The 20,993-nt window shown below is 38.0% G+C and overlaps 1 protein-coding gene across 1 annotated transcript; it reads left to right on the top strand.

The window, feature by feature from the left end:
* The first annotated feature begins 18,155 nt into the window (after nt 1-18,155).
* On the top strand, nt 18,156-19,331 carry LOC112742365 (uncharacterized). The gene has a single exon (XM_025791602.1). The coding sequence runs from the start codon at nt 18,156-18,158 to the stop codon at nt 19,329-19,331; it is 1,176 nt and encodes a 391-aa protein (XP_025647387.1).
* The last annotated feature ends 1,662 nt before the right edge of the window (nt 19,332-20,993 follow it).

Below are 20,993 nucleotides of genomic sequence, written 5' to 3' on the forward strand. Positions count from 1 at the left end.
TAGAGTGACCTTTTTAGATAAGATAAGTTAGTTATCCTATCTTATCTTTATCTTTGAGTTGAGGTCAGCTTATCTTCAAGGGAACCGCCCTTATCTCTATAGGCTTGGACTGCCATTGGATTTGGGTCGCGTTCCTCAATTTGGGCCCTTTCTGGGCTTTCCTATAGATTTGGCCGAGCTCTTTGGGAAGAGGTCGGATAGTCTGACCTAAAGAGGTCGGTCGCTTTGTCGCCAATCATCCCGGGTCGGATAGCTCGACCCAGGGTATGAACAGCAGGTATATCGATACTGCGCCCATAGAAGTCAGGAGTGGGTGCAACATATGAGCCAAGCATCCTACTTGCTTGCTCATTAGCATCAGGGTTTCCACCATTAGCGTCCATAGCTTCCTTTTCAAAAGTCTCCATAAGATTCTCCTCGGCTTTGTAAGCTCTAGCTTGTTGTAAACACCGCCTCAAGGTCCTCTCAGGTTCAGAATCAAACTCAAGAAGAGGTTATTTGTCCCATGAGATATCCTATAAAAAGAAATAAAATAAAATAAAATAAAGTAAGCAATTAACTAAAAGGATTCAAAAATAAAAAAATACAAAAGTAACCTAAAATTTTCAAAAATAAGAATGAAAAAGTAACTTAAAAATTTCAAAAACTAAATAGTAAAAGACCGTAAAAATTTTTGAAATTAAAAAGAGGAAAACACTAAAGAGATACCACTTAAAATCAGAAATTAAAGAAAAATAAATGACACAAAACTCGAAAATAAAGGAAAATAAACAAAAATTAGAAACCGAAAATTAAAAGAAAAAGTAACTAAACAAAACTAATAAAAATACCTAATCTAAGCAACTAAACAACTAGTAGTTGTCAATCACAAACAATTCCTGATAACGGCGCCAAAAACTTGGTGCGTGAATTAGGATTTGGCACTGCTTAACCGGCCAGTGCACCGGTTCATCCAAGTAATACCTCAAGTGAGTGAAGGTTGATCTCACGAGGATTGTCGGACTGAGTAAACAATGGTTGTCAGGCTGATTTAGTTAGGCGAATCAAAAGAGGGTTTGTTGGTTGTTGGCGCATAAAGCAATAATCAGGAAAATAAAGAAAGTAAATAAAAGGTTTCGTGTAGAAGCAGTGTGAGAAAACAGTTAAGGTTTCTGAGATGTTTATCTTTCCGGATTAAAAGTTCTTACCAGTTATTTTAACAATGTATGATTCATTCTATGGAAAACCATGAGTGTCTAAACCTTAATCTCTTAGTGATTTAGCCTCCTCTAACCTTCATCAACAGCCACTCTCGTGGTCACTTAATTCCGATTAGAGGGTGAAGTTCAAAAACTAGTTTATGGCTATAAAAACCCTAATTACCCAAAGCTAACAGGATTTTATGTCACATATCCCAATTAGTTTATGTAATTAGAAATTTAGGAGAAATTTGTTTTCAAGTTGTAGTTCAAGCGAGATAACTCTCTCAAGAATCACAAGAACTCATGTAGAATAAGGGTCATACTCTCGTTCCACCCAATTCATAAGATTAGGAACAAAAACAATCCTTAGAATTGAATCAATACATTAATTAAAATAGAAGAAAAATAATTCTAATCTATAGAAATAAAAAGAGCTCCTAACCTTAACCAAAGAGGTTTTGTTGCTCATAACTTAGAGAGAAAACAAAGTTCTTCCAAAAACGTGCGACAACTGAATAAATGATGATACCCTAGAAAGGGTGTATCTTATTCCTTAAATACTAACCTAATTTGATACAAAAATAAAATAAAATAATAAATTCTAAACCTAAAAGATATTGTTTGTAAATAAAAATTACAAAAGAAAATAAAATAGAACTAATAGGTGCTAAATCCACTTGAGAGGTCCAAAGAGAGGTTGTTTCAGATAGTTTGCTGGCGTTTAACGCCAGAGATGGACGTTAAATGCCCTAGGGGGAGTTGCACATTTCTGATCCTAATCTCTTGTTGGCGCTAAACGCCAGTTGGGCATTTAGCGCCCGAAAGGGGGGGGGGGCATTGCCAGCATTCTTCTTTTTAGCTCCAAACTCTGCCAAACTGCTCTAAATTTCACTTGAAATCATAAAAACACAAAAACAACTCAAAGTAGCATCCAAAGGTGATTTTTGCACTAAAATCAAGTAAAACTAAATAAAATCTAACTAAAAAAACTAGAAAATGACAAGAAAAAGGGTATAAGATGCTCACGCATCAAGTACTCACTCACCTGAGTTTATTACTTGGTATGACTCGGTACACTTACTGGTAAGTTGTGGATTGTAAAATTCGCATTAAACTCGGACACTGCCGAGTTTGATAGCATTGACTTCTTTACCCCTAGGACTGCCTCTTAACCTGAGACTCTCATTGTAACATTTTCGTGCCAAATTTTGATCTCCGTTTATGGTGGCAATTCCTTCTGCAGTGAAAAACTTCATAAACAAGTGAGATATAGAGACAGCTGCTGCTAATCAGTTTAAAAGTGGTCCAACCTATTAGGGCATTATATGCTGATATGACGTCGACCATAATATAGTCGACGCTTAACGTCTCTGATTTTGTGCCCTTTCCAAAGGTGGTGTATAGGGAGATAAATCCAAGAGGTTGGATCGGCGTGTCCCCCAATTCGAAGAGGTTGTCTGGATACGCCTTCAAATCCTTTTCTTCTAGCCTGAGTTTATCGAAGGCGAGATTAAATAGTATGTCCGCCGAACTCTCCTTATCCACCAGAGTCCTATGAAGATTGGCATTGGCAAGAATCATTGTTATCACCACCAGGTGGTCATGGCCAGGTATCACCCCTTGGGCATCTTCTTTAGTGAACGAGATGGTTGGTAAATCGGATGTTTTGTTATCTTCTCCGATTTGGTACACCTTTTTGAGATACCTTTTTCGTGAGGATTTTGAGATTCCTCTCCCAACAAACCCTCAGTTTATCTTGTGTATGTGTCATTCAGGAATTTGCAAGGGGCGTTCTTGCCAACCTCTGTCTTCATCTCTCCTCCTTTTTCTTTAGTTGTCCAATCTTTCATCTAAGTACCTGTCTAGTTGACCTTCTCTGGCCAACTTTTCTGTGACATTCTTTAAATCATAATAATCGTTGGTAGAATGCCCATAAAGCTTGTGATACTCATAATATTCTATCCGACTTCCTGCTTTTTTATGTTTGATAAGGTGAGGAGACGGAAGCTTCTCAATGTGGCATATTTCCCTGTAGATGTCCACAAAAGAGACTCTGAGTGGGGTGTAATTATGGTACCTTCAAGGTTTTTCCAAGATGTATTCTTCCTTCTTCTTGGATTCTTTCTCCTTTTTCCGAGTTGGGTATGACAGGTTGGACCTTAGGGAAGGCTCTCTAAGTCAAAAATTCTCCTCCATGTTGACATATTTTTCTGCCCACTCTTGTACTTTATACAAGAAAGTCGGGTGTCGCGTGGATATGGATTGGAAAAATGGCCATTCTTTAAGGCCATTAACTAAACCCATTATCACTGCCTCAGGAGGCAAATTTTGTGTTTCCAAGTAGGCCTTGTTGAATCTCTCCAGTAGTCTTGGAGTGTGTTCCCTAGTTTCTTGTTTAATTCCCAAGAGGCTTGGAGCATGTTTGACTTTGTCCTTCTGAATGGAAAACTGGGTAAGAAATTTCCTTGCTAGGTTGTTGAAACTAGTTATCGACTTGGGAGTAAGTTACCAAACCACTTCATTGCCGTCTTGGTCAAAGTCGTCGGGAATGATTTGCAACGAGTCGCGTCGGACGCGTCAGCTAGGTACATCCGACTTTTGAAGTTGCTCAGATGATGCCTTGGATTAGTCGTTCTGTCATAAAGTTCCATGTCAGGCGTTTTGAAGTTTTGGGGAACCTAGCTCGCATGATCTCTTCAACGAACATATCTTCTTCTCCAAGAGGGCTCTCCTCCCGATCTGTTCGATTTCTCCGTCTTTAGAGGTCGGCTTTTAATCTTAAGAGTTTTTCTTCCAACTCTTTCTGTCGTCGTACTTCTCTCCTAAGATCTCTTTCAGCTTCTTGTTGTCATTCAGCCTCCTGCTCGAGTTTCTCTAAACGACCACAATGGCCATGAACTAACCCTAGTATTTTTGTTGGATGGGGAGGCTCCTCGTCCTCAGGCGGGTGAACTTCTGAATGGATCTGCCGTGGTTGAGGGTTTCCTGGCATTCTTTCATGGGGGGACATTCGATCTTTCCCGTGGTGTGGTTAGCGTGAGTGCTCGGTCGTCTTGGTTGAATTCTGGTTCGGATTCAGATGCTGTATGTCCATCCTTGAAAGGTTCATCTGCCATTATGAGGTGTAGACATCCAGGCCCCTGGATTCTATTTGGGTCTAGACGTGAGGTCCAGACTTTGAAGCAGCGTCCGATGCGTTGATGTGCCAAGGTGCCGCCGTCCGAGTTCCTCGTGAGGAGGTGTTGGATGGTACCTGCAAGAAACTTCGATGCTTAAGTTAGCAAGGACTTTAGGCAGGCTTTTAGTAGAAAATACTTTATGGGTGTCAGCGTATTTATAATAGATTAGATAACCACCTTTTGAAGAAGTTCCATCTTTATTGGTGGATAACCGTTCCCTTTATCTCAGGATTTTGTTGAGATCTTCTTTCTAGATAAAGTGGAGAGATAGTAGGAGATACTTCAAGATTCAGTTGTTTATTTGAATGAGCATATCCAACGCATTGTCGTCATACCCGACCTGCAGGCAAAGAAGGGCCACTTGTTTTGTAGTCCTTTATCTTTGTTGGGCCTAGTTTTATGTTTTTGGGTTAGGGTATGAACAAGTAGCTTATAAATAAGTTATTTTATATTAGCTTTTTAATCTTAAAAGTGCTTATTTTAAAAGAAGATCGATACAAAAATTTTTATTATAAAAAAATCATTTTTTTAAACTTTTTCACAAACAATAAAATAACTTTTTAAAAAGTTATAATTTAATTTTAAAAATTACATAAAAAATTAATGCTATAATTTTTCAAAGTAAAAAAAGTTTTACTTAGGGCCAGTTTGGCTAAACTTCTTAAATAAGTTCTTTTGAAAAAGGAGCTTAAAATATAAAGACTTTTATTAATAACAACTTTTAAATAAGTTATTTTATGTTTGGAAAGTTATTATACAAGTCCTTGTTTTAAAGTTGTGCATTAAATAGGAGTGATAAAATAGCTTTTGAAAATAGGAGAAGCCACATTTTTTAACTTCTTCAAAAGCTCTTAAATAACTTTTTGGAAAGTTAAAAGTTTATCTAAAAAATTGTACCAAACACTATTAATGTAACTTTTTATAAGTCAAAAGCTAAAAAAAATAGCTTTTGGAGTTTTCCAAATGTACCCTTATTATTCACTCACATTTCCATTATTACTTTTTTTATAAGGGTGAAAGTGATCGAACCGGACCGAAAATTACCGCAGAACCAAACCAAAATTTATAACAATAAAATAAAAACCGAAAAAATTGGGTTTTTTTGAACTATACCGATCGGTTCGGTTCGATTTTCGGTTGGCTCTGTTAAAATCGAACCGAACTGAACCGAACCGAAAAATGAGTGTTTAGTAGTTCTTGTTTTTACTAAGTTGCCCTTTAACCTATGAATAAAAGAGGGCATCCAAATTCCTAACTTTCTTCTTCTCCTTTTACGCGCAGTCGCGCAGCACCCCCACAACTCACTTCCCCCTACAACTCACTTCCATCTCCCATTCTTCCACCTCTGACCTCCATGCTTGAGAGAAGGAGAGCCTGAGGGAGCCAGAAAGTGTCGTCCGCCATCAAGGAAGTCACTTATCGTCGCTCAAAGTTGTCTATTCATCTCCGTCGCAGGGTCGCCGTCGCAACAAACCCTAAGTCGAGCAGCACTCCAGTCCAGTCCGTCGCCGAGCAACACTCCAGTGGCCGAGCAGTCCAATTCGAGCCCTCTCCTGCAAGCTGCAAGTCAACAATGTCTTCTTCCGAGGTTAGAATTTGATTTTCAAATTTTTATTGTTGATTATTCTGCAGTACTTACTTCCAAAACAATTAAATGAATTAATCACATCCTGTAGAATTTTTATTGTTGATTTGTTGTTGCTTGTACTGTAACATTTTTTGGTGAGTGAAATAGAGCCATTCAAAACTATTCACTTCAAAATAAAACATTTGAGTTAGCGAGCTAACGAGTTGACTGACTCGGTGGTTTCTCAGAATCGGTGGCTTAAAGTGTAACATAATCTTACTGTAGGTGAACGTTAGAATGGGCTGAGTTATAACTTAGAGTAACTTCAGTAATAAAGGAGGAACTGAGGAAGAGCCTAAAAAAATTAATCAAATAAATTAGCTTGTCTAATCAGATTTCTTATTTGCAGAATTTTCTCTTTGTTTGGATATGTTGCTTGTATAATCATATTTCTTATTCTGTTTGTTTTCTTGAAGTGAATAGTTTTATAATCTAATACTACCCATGTATGTTGAAGACTTGAAGTCCTCAAGTCAGATTCCTTAAGTCCTTAATGACCAACTTAAAAAAAATATATTTAGCTAAGAAGTACCTTAAAAATATTGGTTAATAATAGAGATCAGATGGCATAAGTGAAAGGAAATGTGGACTAAGATAACTCCCTAGTCCCTACTTCTTATTGAATAACCTCTGGAACTTTTCTGGATCCCATTTCCGTTCTCAATGGACTATGGATGAAGTTTCTCTCCATCTCTAATTTATTTGGTGATATGTATAATTTTTTAGATCTTCATGAAAATTATTTTAAACAATTTTGCAATGCACTTTTACAAATAAAACATTTTTCGCAATTTGTTCAACTCTTTCTTCCTTCAATTGTTCCCTTGACTCCATGATTGATGATGCTAATATATTAATTTGTTATAGATGTGAAAGAATCAAGGTGGTGTTTGAGGTGTACACGTTGTGTTTGAGAAGTAACATGTTGCAACCATGCTTGGGAGGTGTACACGTTGTGTTTGAGAAGTAACATGACATATTCTACATTGTTCTCACTTCTAAGAATTCTTAAAGCATTATTATTATTATTATTGTTATTATTATTATTATTATTATTATTATTATTATTATTATTATTATTATTTCTTGAACAAGTTTTAATGTTGAATTTGTTGTTGGAAACAATACTTTTAGTGCTGGTGATGGGTTTAAATGCTGATTTTTCAATATATATGCAGCCAACAACCAATAAACAGCCCAATGAACCGACGCCTGAAGTTGGAGGTGAAAATGTTGAGTCAGTGGTACGTCAAATTCAAATTCTTACTGCAAAACTATGGCGTCTTCTGAACCCCAAGAACCCTCAGCACCTTCTTCCGAGCCGCCGCTACCATCATCAGACCACTTGATCAATAGGAAGGAAGCCAAGAAACAGGAAAAGCACCGCCACGGCTAGGACACTGCCCTTACCTCTGCCGCATCAAAGCTCGTTGTCGACGAGCCCCTCGCAGGAAACTACGGCGACTACAAAATGGAGGACCTGCAGTCAAAGGACCCACCCAGGGACCCCAATAGATGGACACCTATCAAGAATATGGAGAAGTCTCTAGAAGGAAAAACGATTCTGATCCGAGGTAGGGTTGCCGCGATACGTCGCTCAAGGAAGAAGATGGTGTTCTTTATTGTGAGAAAGAAACTCGTCAGCGTGCAGTGTATGGTACATGCGCAGAAAAATTTGGTTAGCGTGCAGATGGTGCAGCACACTGGGGCGCTGACCAACGAGTCTATTATCGGTGTTGAAGGTCTTGTTTTGCTCCCTTCTGAACCAATCAAAGGTGCCACAAAGCAGGTTAGTTAGCTTCTGAGATTTGATTTTGGATAGAAATAAAGGGAAACAATAGCATTGTATTTTGTATGGTTTAACACTAGCTTTCCTCTTTCCGGAAGTTAGAGTTTGAAATTTTAACAACTACTATGTTGAATTTGGTTGCATAGTGGTTTTGGGTTTAGAAATATTTGTAAGGTTTATAATATAGAATGTAAAACTTGAAATCTCCTTAACTTGTATATTTGTAATTCATTTTTTTTCAAGTAATTGAACATTTTGCTGAGAATCTATAGCTTATGTGGTTTGTTCTGATAGGTGAAAATTCAAGTGAGGAAGTTGCACTGTGTTAGCAAGGCCTATTCTCTACCAATTACTCTATAGGATGCTGTTGGAAGTGAAGCTGAAATTGAGAAGGCACTTCAGATACATTGATTGGAGGTGTCTGGGTCTTTGTCAACATGTTTGACTCCTTCTTTGTTAGGATGATTTGTTTGCAGGAGCTTATCTTTTACTTCATTTGTTTTCATCCATTGGTTAACTAGTTCTCTTAATGAATACAGGCTGGAAACCATTTGCTCGTATTAATCTGTATACACGTTTGAACTTTAGAGTAATTGAACTCAGAACTGCAACTAATCAAGCAATTTTCTCCATCCAAGTACAAGTTGGAGAGGTAAATCATTTCATATGAATTTTATTCTGAAGAGTCTTACTTATTCACGTTCATTCTTGAATTGCATGTTGAGATCATGGTTGCTTTAAATTTTGAATTTACTGCAATTAGTGCATACTAAGACATTTAAGGTATATATTTTTCCCATGATATGAATGACCAAATTATTTGCCTTGCCCAATCAACAACGCTTCACAGGCATATGACAATATCTTCTGATTTTGACCGTGTTTTTTAGATTAGTTCTGTGTTTATCTGTGAAGGAATCTTCAGCCCTAAACACAGAACTAATCTAAAAGACACGGTCAAAATCAGAAGATATTGTCATATGCCTGTGAAGCGCTGTTGATTGGGCAAGGCAAGTAGGGCGCCCTTTATAGTCCAGTTTGAAAACAGCAGCTCCACCCTCACTTGACCCAGCAATAATCCTTGGAGTGTGGATTTCAACAAAGCCTTCAGATGCTAAGAATTTTCTGAATGCCTACCCAACAATGCAATGAAATATTTGATCATTCATATCATAGGAAAAATATATACCTTAAATGTTTTAATATGCACTAATTGCAGTAAGTTTAAAATTTAAAGCAACCATGATCTCAACAACATACAATTCAAGAATGAACGTGAATAAGTAAGACTTTTCAGAATAAAATTCATATGAAATGTTTTACCTCTCCAACTTGTGTTTGGATGGAAAAGATTGCTTGATTAGTTGCAGTTTTGAGTTTAATTACTCTCTGTGAATTTTTTTTCCAATCTCACGTTAAGGCTTGAGTTTTTCCCCAAATCAGTGGAGGCTTCACCAACGCTACCGCCATTGGACCATTAATAATTATTAATAATAAAAAATAAAAATAATAACGAATTAGATCTTCCATTAATCGTAATAAATATTTTGCAATCATAATTTATCATTGATCCAGTTACATACATATTGGGTTGGGAAAATCGGATTTGTTAAAAATTCAATCAATTGGATGCACAAACCAATTGGTTTTTCTTATTCAATCGATTGCTCATATTACCAATTGATTGAAATCATCAGAGCAATCTGGGTTTAGTTAATTCAATCGATTAGTTCTGTTACACATCAAAATAACAACACATGATCAACATTCTTAGAGGTATATCTCGTCCCATTCATACTTCTATGCACGAGAATAAGCCATATTTAACAAAGATTTTTTCTCATTATAAATTAAATAAAAAACTATTATTTTCCTAATAAAAATAACACTTATTCCTATGTACTCTTGTGGCCCGTTTGGTTATTGTCCATGTCCATCAAAGACATAGACACGGTGACACACGTCTAGTGTTTGTTGTATGAGACACAAAAAAGTGAGAAACACGGTTACACACAAGAGTACATGGAATACGTGTATTTTGTGTCTTTTCCAAATGGTGAGACACGGAATTGAAGCCATGGACACGGATCTAAAACCCTTTTTTTGGACAATTTTATCCTCATTGATTTTTTGAAATTCCAAATTTCTCCTTCTCTTTTTACAAACCCTAATCAATTCTAAGCTCTTGTCTTCTGTTTTCCAAAGCTTCGTGTGTTCTTCATTGTGGGTATGTTTGGTTGATTTTGTAAAATTTTTATTATTCTAAGACAATCTCCTTCTCCTTTTCACAAACTTTAACTAATTCTAATCTCTTCTCATCTGTTTCTGGTTTTCTGCAGCTTTATGTCTTCTTCACTTGTGTGTGCTGCCATTTTTCTGAAGTTTTTTATTGTTCTATCACAATCTTCCTCCTTCATCTGTGCTAGAAAACTCAACTCAAGGTTTGACATAATTATAATATTTTTGTTTGTTTGTATGTTGTATTTGTATGTTGTTATATTGGATATTCTTTTTTTTATTTTTGAGCACATATGTGTTAGGTACTCTTCTGTTCTCCCTGTTCTAGGTATGCAAATTTATAGTTTTAAATATCTGAAATGATTATATTTTTAATGGGGTTTGGTTGGAGTATTATGTTGGGTTATCTTGTTTTCTCTGTTTTGGTCAATAAAATAGATTATAAGTGATGGTAACTAAATTAAGAGTTCTCCATTTATGTATCAAAAACCATTAGCTTGATCATATGAGTATGTGATTATGTAATGAGTGTTTTCTCTATTTGAAGTTTAATTGAAATGATAAAGAAAAGCTTATTTTTTAGTGTTGTCATACTGGATATTAGAATTTATTTTATTTTTATGCATTTACTTTTTATTGTTTGTTAGGAAGTGATGATGGATCGTTCTGAACAAATTAAGCTATGTGTTGGATATTACTGGATCATGAGTATGCAATTTGACACGTTGATGTTGTTTTTTTTTAGTTACTTTATATATGTATATTAGGAATAGAAGGTGGGGTCATTCTTCAATTGGGCGAAGAGTGAACACATTGCCATTAAGGCGAGATGCATTAGATAACATCATTGGGGCAGGCGGAGATAGAAATTGCATATGAGAGTTAAGAATGAGTTTGAATGCATTTGCAAATTTGTGTGAATTGCTACAAGTTCAAGGTGGGTTAGACGAAGATGGTCATGTTGGCATAGGCGAGCAAGTAGCAACTTTCTTGATTATATTAGCTCATCATACCAAAAATCGCAGCACAAGTTAGGTTTTATAGGTCTGTTGAAACTATTAGTAGGTATTTTCATAAGGTATTAGGTTCGGTTTTGCGTGTCCAAAGTGTGTTATTTGCAAAGGCAGACCCCGTATCAGAGGTTATAGATCCCAGATGGAAATGGTTTAAGGTAAGGTGTTGCATAAAGTTTAAATTTTTATTGGTCAAGTTTACTTGTATATATGTAATAACTATTTTATTTTGTCCATTTGATAGGGTTGTCTAGGAGCATTAGATGGCATTTACATAGATGTCACAGTCCCCAAGGGTGATAAATCTAGGTATCGGACAAGAAAATCTAGAATATCCACCAATGTCTTAGGAGTTTGCAATTGGAACATGAATTTCGTCTATGTCCTTAGCGGTTGAGAAGGATCGGCATCTGATTCAAGGATACTTAGAGATGCAATTACTCGACGTAATGGCCTGAAAATACCTGTTGGTATGTTTAAATTAATCTTTTGATAAGTGCATTAGCTATCTATTAAGGAATTACAATATACCCCTTATAATTTTTCCATCCTTTAATTTTAGGGTCTTATTATTTAGTGGACGCTGGCTATACCAATAGTAGAGGATTTTTATCTCCTTATAGAAATGTCAGGTATCATGTGAATGAGTGGGCTCAAGGTCACCGTGCACCACAAAATCGTCTAGAGTTATTTAATAAGAAGCACTCTTCGGCTAGGAATGTGATTGAGCAGTGCTTTGGGTTGCTTAAGAAGAGATGGGCAATTCTATGAAGCCCCTCATTCTATCCAATTAGAATTGAAAGCCACATTATTATTGCGTGTTGTTTGTTACAAAATTTTATTCGGATGAACATGGATGTTGGTCTTGAGGAAGATGCAACTCTTTTACCAGAGCATATACCCGTAGGAGATGACACAATTGTTGATGAAGCCGATATAATTGATGTTGTGGAAAATAGCCATGAGTGGACTCAACGGCGTGAGGACTTAGCAACTGAAATGTAGGAAATATGGAGAAGAGAACATGACACGTAGAGTTTCAAACTTTTCCTAATTTTATTATATTTGAAATTGTCGTGGACTATAAATTGTTGTACTATAAATTATTTGAATTTTTTTTAGGCACTATGTATTTGCATACTCGGGTTAACTAGTTGTATTCTAATTAAAGATACAGTTGGTTTTATTATTGTACGATTTGATTGTTTCTAATTTTATTGAAATTGGTGAATTATGTTGATATTCTACTAGTAATTATTTAAATTCTATTGTAATTGTTAATTTATTGTAGTGTTCCTCTGTTACTAATATGCTAGTAACTATTACTATACTAAAATTCTGCTAGTGGCTTGATATTTATTATGTTGTTGCTATTATAGTAATTCCTTTTTTTTCATTATTGTGCAACTATATTATCTAGCATCAATGGCTTCCATACCACGTCAGTGGACTGAACAAGAAACTGAACAATTTGTGGTCTTCATGGAGGAATTGGTTGTTGAAGGCAAGAAGGCGGAAGCCGGTCAATTTAAACCGGGAGCATTTCAAAAGCTTGCAAATAAGATGAATAAGAAGTTTCCTGGATGTGGCCTCACTGTGAAGCACATCAGAAATAAACACAAGCGATTAAAAGAAAAATATATGTATGTGGCTGAGATGTTGGGTTGTAGCGGCTTTGGATGGAATTCGGAAAAGATGTGTGTTGAAGTAGATAGCAAGCAAGTATTGGAAGTTTGGGAAAAGGTATTATTTTCATTTTTAACTTTCATGTGAATTTTACTTTTGCTATATTTATTAATGTCGACTTTGTTTTATGGTTTAAGGTCGCATGTCACACTCTACACTCCCGGCAGGCCATTTCCCTTGTTTGAACGTCTTGGCAATATTTTTGGTAAGGATAGGGCTACCGGTGTTGAAGCATGTAGTGGAAAAGATGCTGAAGAAGATGTAACTCCGGGGCCTACATTTGCTGCGGCCACAACTAGTGGCTTGGGATTAGGTAGCGAGGATGTTGACATGGAGGATTTCGCTGCTGCTGAGAGTGAATTACCCAACACCTTTTCGACCTCTTTTGCTTCATCAAGTGAGAAAAATCAAGGACGGCAATCTGCAACTAAAAAAACCAATGATGTTGCAATCCTATCAAACTTGGCTGAAACTTTTAAGTCTGCAGTAGAAGATCAAGGAAAGCATGTGTAAGTACTAGCAAATACAATGAGTGGGGTAAATGACCAAGTGAATATGGGCCGAACATTGAAGAGTCTTTGCTTTGACACAATGGAGATAGTGCAAGTTGCAAAGAAATTTGTGCAAAATCCAGAATTGAAGGCAACCTTTTGGAGTTTGGACGAGGAAAAGGCGGCATTTGTACGAGATATAATGGATAACTTTAGCAATTATTGGTGTAGTTGGTTTAATTAGTTGTTAGTTTGTTATGGTCTATTTGCTAAACATACTATGGGTACTTTGCTATTATCTAAGGGTTTAAGTAATTGTTATATTATTAAAGTGTAATAGCTATATATGTACCTAATCTATGCATGAACTGACTTTTAGTTGTAATCTATAATTCTATGTGTTAATTTTTTAGTTTATGCACCTAAGTTATGCCTCTAGTGTTTATTAATTATATTATGCAAATTTACACTTCATATTGTGCAATTATGCATTATTGGAATCAAATTGTGTAATTTTGTATCGATTTTTGAATGTATTGTGTAATTTTATCCTTAAAATTATTTAGTGTTGCATATTTACAATCAAATTCTGCATTCTCTTTGTTGATTTATATATTTATTATCTTAAACTTTAATAATGTGCATTTTTACAACTATGAAAAACAAAAGAAAAATTTTATAAGCCTTAAGGCTCATGCATGCTAATTGTAATAGCTTTGGTTTTAAAATTCTGCACTTTATATATTTGGGCAAACCAATATAAATTAAATGTGGAGTACACCAAATACTGTTAGCTAAAAGAAAATAATAAACCAAATACACTGTATAAATGCATTGTAAAAATACATTGTATAATAATGTGGAGTACATCAAATATTATAAGTTGTCATGCTTCATTGTATAAATATATTGCCAACTAACATAATAACAGAAATACAAAAGAAAAAGTCTATGTCATCTCAAGAGCCATCAACAACTACTAGCACTTTTTTCTCACAACTTGTAGCTTTATTATTTGGTTCTTCCAACTTTGCTCCTTCCAACTTTGCTCCTTATTGTTTGCTTCTTCCAAGCCACTAAGTAAAGGTCAACTCTAATTACTCAACTAAAGTTTGATTCTTTTCCTATATGTAAATTGAACAATGTATTTAAAATATGAGAACTCAACTGGAGTACTAGAATTCAATTCTTTGATACAATAACATAAGAAACTTAACTGGAATTTAAAAAGTGAAATGATATTGATGATGTATAAAAGGTACTCATTAACATACATAGGATAATAATTGTAAAACATACTTATAGCCAGCTCACATGCTATAAAGATTGGTGAGCATCAACATCAAGTGCTGCCACAGTAGCTACAACTAACATTAACATAGTCTATAAAGATTTTGTATGCCAAAATAAATTTCATTTTACTACTACATTCACCAATGAAAAAAATAAAATAATAAATTAAATAAAATATTAAAGAAAGAGAGGGGATCATAACGCCCATATGATTTTCAACTAAAAAGATACAAAAGTGTCAAAGCAATACCTATTTGAAAAAACACTGGGATCAAGGGCTTAAAGGCTTCAAATATTTTTCAATTTACATATATGTTTAGCACTCTAACACAATTAACACTCATTCAATGTCACCAATTCTTGATTTTTTTAGCATAACCAAAAAAAATTAAGCAGCAACTTTTCTCCACTGATTCTCAATTAAACCTTGGAAGAGCAAGAAATTGATGGGAAGAAGAACATTATACCTGGCCTCCATGGAAATTGAACGTATATACAATGGAGAAGAGGAATTCGCGACAAACAAAACAAGGGACAGAGTCACACGAGAAAACAAGCACCGGATACGGAGATGGAGGAGAGGGTTTAGGGTAGATGCGGCCAGCGTGCAAGGTGAAGACATCCATGAAGGATGAGAGCTAAGGAGAAGGAAGTGTTTTGGGGGTAGGGATAACTGACGATAAATGGTGAAAAATAGGGGTTTTTATCTCACTCTTTTTTTTTTACTTTTAATATTAATTATTTTTTAATTTAATTTATGAGGACAAAATAGTCATTTTTAGTTATGCAGTGTTCTTGTGTTTTGCAACCAAACATAATATTAGACACTACACTAGTGTCATGTCTATTATTTCAAAACACTATACACAAACACAAATATTTTATGTCTATGTCTCAAGTGTCTATATCTTAATGTCTATATCCTAATGCATACACAAACCAAACGGAGCCTTGTGTACTCCTATATACTCTTGTGACCATGATAATGGTTGTCTATTGTGAAGCTTAAGAATTTGAGTTAGCCATTTTTTTAGAATTTGAAGTGGAGTAACTCTAAAAATTATAGAGTTTGCCGTGGGTCTGCATGAAAAAACTATTCGGGAAATTAAAGTTGAAAAATGAAATTTTGAAAAATAATAATTTTTTATTTTATTTCAGAAAAAATCCATTAGGTAATATGGCTAATCGATTGGGTAATATGACCAATCAACTGAATAAAAAAAACCCCACCTTGCAAAATTCAATCAATTCTAATCGATTGAAGTTTGGGAAACCTGAATTTCAATCGATTGGTTTCTGCATTCAATCGATTGAATTTCTACCAAACATGATTTTTTCCACCCTATACGGACGTAACGGAGATAGAATTTTAATCTACTAGGATTGCCAAAAAATTATTACGATTAATGGAACATCTAATTCGTTATTATTTTTATTTTTTATTATTAATAAACATGATAGATGAATGATAAAATAATGATTTATAAAATAAAAATAAATTTTATAATTAAATAATATATAAGAGATTAATTTGTAATTAAAATTAAATAAGGACTATTTAGTAGTTATTAAAAAACTTAAAAAACATGTTTTGTTAGACCATTTAATGGTCCAAATATTTTGGGACGTCGAATCTTTTACCTCTGACAAAATCATATTTTTACATGCTTAATTTGGCTTGAATGACTGCTCAATCTTCCTCATCTCCCCTTTGTTTGCTGCTCTGCTGCCTCCTATGTTTAAGGCTTCACTTCTTTTCTCATTTAGAATCTTCTTATATAACTTGCAAAGCATTTAATTTCATTTCTTATTTTGTTGCATATTAAGGATCTTGTTCGGTTTTATGTTGGTTGAAATGAAGTAGTTGTAGCTTAGGAACTTATGATATTAGCGAAATAGTAGTAGTAGTAAAGTTCCTAATTGCTACTTCGTTTTCATTTATGCCTGAAATCAATCTCTTTAAAAACATGCTAATTTTTGTTCCGTTTCTCTGCTTTCTTTTATTATTATCTTTAATTCTCTGCCAATCTGTTGTTAAAATGCAATACAACAACAAATTTAGATTTCAAGAACATTGAAGGAGTTTTTTTATGGGTTCTCAGTTTTTCATTCCAAGTCTAAATTTAAACCTGGCATATTAGAGTAGAATTATTATTCAAAGAGTAGAAATTATTCTTATTTATTAATTTGATTGTTAAAAAACTAAAACAATTCCTGCATTGCATACTCCTTTGGCTTGATTTTGTTCAAATTAAGATGTTTAATCTTGTGTTTTTTGTTCGGATTATTCCTTTTCAAATTGATATATGGATTACGGTTCAATTAGATTATGGAATTATTATTGATTCATGCTTTCTTGATTATGACAAGTTCCAACTAGTTTTTCTGACATACATTGGTTTGGCCCTATTTTTGTACTTGTTATAAGAACAAAAAATATTAAAAGTATATAGTGTACCTGTTAGAATCCTCAAAGCTGTTCTCCAAAATTGAAGGGGGAGCCATTGTTGTTGTTAGTTTTAATATGATGTGTCACTGATCTATCACTTGCGTTTGACTCTATCAGTTGTTAGTTTTAATATCAAAGTTTACAGATTTTGAAAATATTGGTTTTACGATCTGTTACGGCCTGGCCCAAACCCTCTACGGGTTGGCCTGACCCGAACACCACCCGACCCAAACGGTCGGGCAGGGGGCCTCGCAGACGACCTGGACACGCGTCTCTGACAGCTCATCTACTGCTGTGTGGAGAATGCCTCGAAGGAAGTGGACCTGTCCTCGTAGGGCCCACCTCTGACACTGCATATAAGGGGAAGGTTTTATCCTTCCCCCAAGGTACGTCACACATCAACCTACCCCCTTTTCGCCTGCACACTTACTGACTAGAGCGTCGGAGTGTCCTTGCAGGTGACACCCCCCTCTTGTCTACACGAAGTGCTCGGGACACCGCCTACACCTGACTGGCAGTCCACGACCAGACGAGGTCCCCAACTCCAACCAGGATACTCATCCGAACCGTCCAGTACCGACTTACCGAACATTGGCGCCGTCTGTGGGGACCCGTCCATGGACTTCGTACTAGTCCAAGGTGGGATAGGCCGCGAGACCGATCCCGGAGGGGGCGTCGCCACAACTAATTCCTGGCAGCATCCAAGATCCCCCCCGAGGGACGCAACACAATCTCACGAGAGACGCCCCTTCGGGGGAACTGGCAACAATCATGCCAGAATAATGCAAGAACTACGCCACAGGATGCAAGACTTGGAGCGTCGACTAGCAGATAGGGAGCACGATCAACACACTCCCGAACAGAGTCACTCCCACTCTCGCTCCAGGAGCCGCTCCAGACGCACGCTCAGCCCCCAGGCTGAGTCCGAAAGCGCCGGGGAGAGGGAACGCGCGAGAAGACGCCATGACCCCGTCATATACGCCAGACATGAGAGGCGGCAAACAACGAATCGTGGGCACGAAGACGCTCGTCGAGAAGACGAAGAAGGAAGAACGGCGAGAACCCGGGGGCCCGTCATAATGGGAGCTACGCCATTTCATCGTTCCATACTCGAGGTCCGGCTACCAAAATACTTTGCCAAAGCCAACGGACATGAGGTATGACGAAACGCAAGACCCGCTGGAGCACCTCACGGCCTTTGAAGCAAGGATGAATCTGGAGGGAGTGGGAGACGAGGTAAGGTGCCGCGCTTTCTCGGTAACCTTGGCGGGACCTGCAATACGGTGGTTCAATAACCTCCTGCAGGGCTCAGTGAACGGCTTCGCGGATACCAGCCACGCCTTTTTAGCCCAATTCACAACCAGAATTGCAAAAGTGAAGCACCCAATCAATCTGCTCGGGGTGACTCAACGACCTGACGAGCCGACCAGGAAGTACCTGGACAGATTCAACGACGAGTGCCTGGAAATCGACGGACTGACGGATTCAGTTGCAAGTTTGTGCCTGACAAACGGACTCCTGAACGAGGACTTCAGAAAGCACCTCACCACGAAGCCGGTGTGGACCATGCAGGAGATTCAATGCGTAGCCAAGGAGTACATCAACGACGAAGAGGTGAGCCAAGTCATGGCCGCCAATAAATGGCAGCCAGCCTACAGACATGACCGTCACCTCGGGAACAGAGAAGTACAGAAGGAACACGCCAGGGACGGCGGTCCGAGTAAGGCGCCCAGGCCGTTCCCTCGGGTCGGGAAGTTCACCCATTACACTCCCCTCACCGCACCAATCAAGGAAGTGTATCAACAAATCACTAAAAAGGGGATCTTGTCGAAACCCCGGCCACTGAAGGAGCGAACGGGGGGAAACAAGAGCCTTTATTGTGAATATCACAAGGGATACGGGCACAAGACCCAAGACTGTTTCAACCTGAAGGATGCGCTAGAGCAAGCAATCAGGGACGGAAAGCTTGCTGAATTCTCCCACCTCATTAGAGAGCCGAGGAGGTGGAATCGCGACCACGAGGGTGAGGACAGGTCCCGGGCGACGAGGCGACGCCAAGAACCGAAAGGAGACGACCACGGTCTCACGGTGGTGAACGTAGTAACGGCAAGGAACACGGCCCCGAAGTCGAGGTCGGTACAGAAGAAAGACGCCAAAATCCTGGCAGTCTCCTCTTCATCTGCGAGAAGTTCCCAGAGGCTACCGGCCATCTCTTTTGGGCCAGAAGACCAATGGTTCGACGAGGCCCTGGAAAGTCCCCCCATGGTCATCACGGCCAGAGTCAGAACCGGTCTCGTCAAACGGATCCTCGTGGATACAGGGGCGGACTCAAACATCATGTTCGCAACGTATTCGATGCCTTGGGATTGCGTGACGCCGACCTAGCGACCCACCAGCACGGTGTGGTAGGGTTGGGCGACCACTTCATCAAGCCAGATGGGATTATCTCCCTCCCGATCTCCATGGGACAAGGACAGAGGTGAAGGACAATAATGGCCGATTTCGTAGTTTTGCGGGATTCCACAGCCTACAACATCATCCTGGGGAGGAAAACCATCAACGACCTTGGAGCAGCGATCAGTACGAAGATGCTCGTAATGAAGTTTGTTACTGATGACGGATCCGTAGGATCCATAAGGGGAGACATGGAAACGGCAGTCGCCTACGACCACGCCAGCCTCTCCTTGAGGAAGAAATCCAAAGAAGCATCAGGGGTGTTCCTTGCCGACCTGGACGCCAGAATAGACGACAAACCCAGGCCAGAGCCAGAAGGGGACCTAGAAAAATTTAGGGTCGGGGACGCGGAGGAAAAATTCACAATCATAAACAGAAATCTCCCCCATGAATTGAAGGAACCCTTGATGGGAATGATCAGAGCCGATGCCGACTTGTTCGCTTGGACGCCAGCCGACATGCCGGGGATAGATCCCCAACTCATGTCACACTGTCTGGCCGTCAGGCCAGAAGCCAAACCAGTGGCCCAAAGGAGAAGGAAGATGTCGCTAGAAAGGGCAGAGGAGGTGGCCAGGCAGACGGCCAGCCTCCTCGAAGCAGGATTCATCCGAGAACTTGACTACTCGACTTGGCTATCGAATGTGGTTTTGGTGAAAAAGCACAACGGAAGATGGAGAATATGTGTAAACTATTCTGACCTCAACAAGGCGTGCCCCAAGGACTGCTATCCCCTTCCCAACATTGACACACTCGTCGATGCGGCGGTGATGAGCGGATATTTTATACGCTTTTTGGGGTTAATTTCATATAGATTTTAGTATATTTTAGTTAGTTTTTAGTTTATTCTCATTAGTTTCTAGGCAAAATTCATATTTCTGGACTTTACTATGAGTTTGTGTATTTTTCTATAATTTCAGGTATTTTCTGGCTGAAATTGAGGGAGTTGAGCAAAAATCTGATTCAAGCTGAAAAAGGACTGCTGATGCTGTTGGATTCTGACCTCTCTGCACTCAAAATGGAATTTCTGGAGCTACAGGAGTCCAAATGGCGCGCTTCCAATTGCGTTTGAAAGTAGACATCCAGGGCTTTCCAGAAATATATAATAGTTCATACTTTGCTTAAGGATAGTTGACGTAAACCGGTGTTCAACGCCAGTTCCATGCTGCTGTCTGGCGTCCAGCGCCAGAAACAAGTTACATAGTGGAGTTCAACGCCAGAAACAGGTTACAACCTGGCGTTGAATGCCCAAAACAATCCAGGCACGTGAGAAGCTTTAGTCTCAGCCCCAGCACAAACTAAGTGGTCCCCAGAAGTGGATTTCTGCATTATCTGTCATAGTCTACTCATTTTCTGTAAACCTAGGTTACCAGTTTAGTATTTAAACAACTTTTAGAGATTTTTTTTGTATCTCATGACATTTTAGATCTGAACTTTGTACCTTTTGACGGCATGAGTCTCTAAACTCCATTGTTGGGGGTGAGGAGCTCTGCTGTGTCACGATGAATTAATGCAAGTATTTCTGTTTTCCATTCAAACATGCATGTTCCTATCTAAGATATCCATTCGCGCCTAACTATGGAGAAGGTAATGATC

Source organism: Arachis hypogaea, chromosome 14 (assembly GCF_003086295.3).
Source record: "Arachis hypogaea cultivar Tifrunner chromosome 14, arahy.Tifrunner.gnm2.J5K5, whole genome shotgun sequence".
NCBI classification, from domain to species: domain Eukaryota; kingdom Viridiplantae; phylum Streptophyta; class Magnoliopsida; order Fabales; family Fabaceae; genus Arachis; species Arachis hypogaea.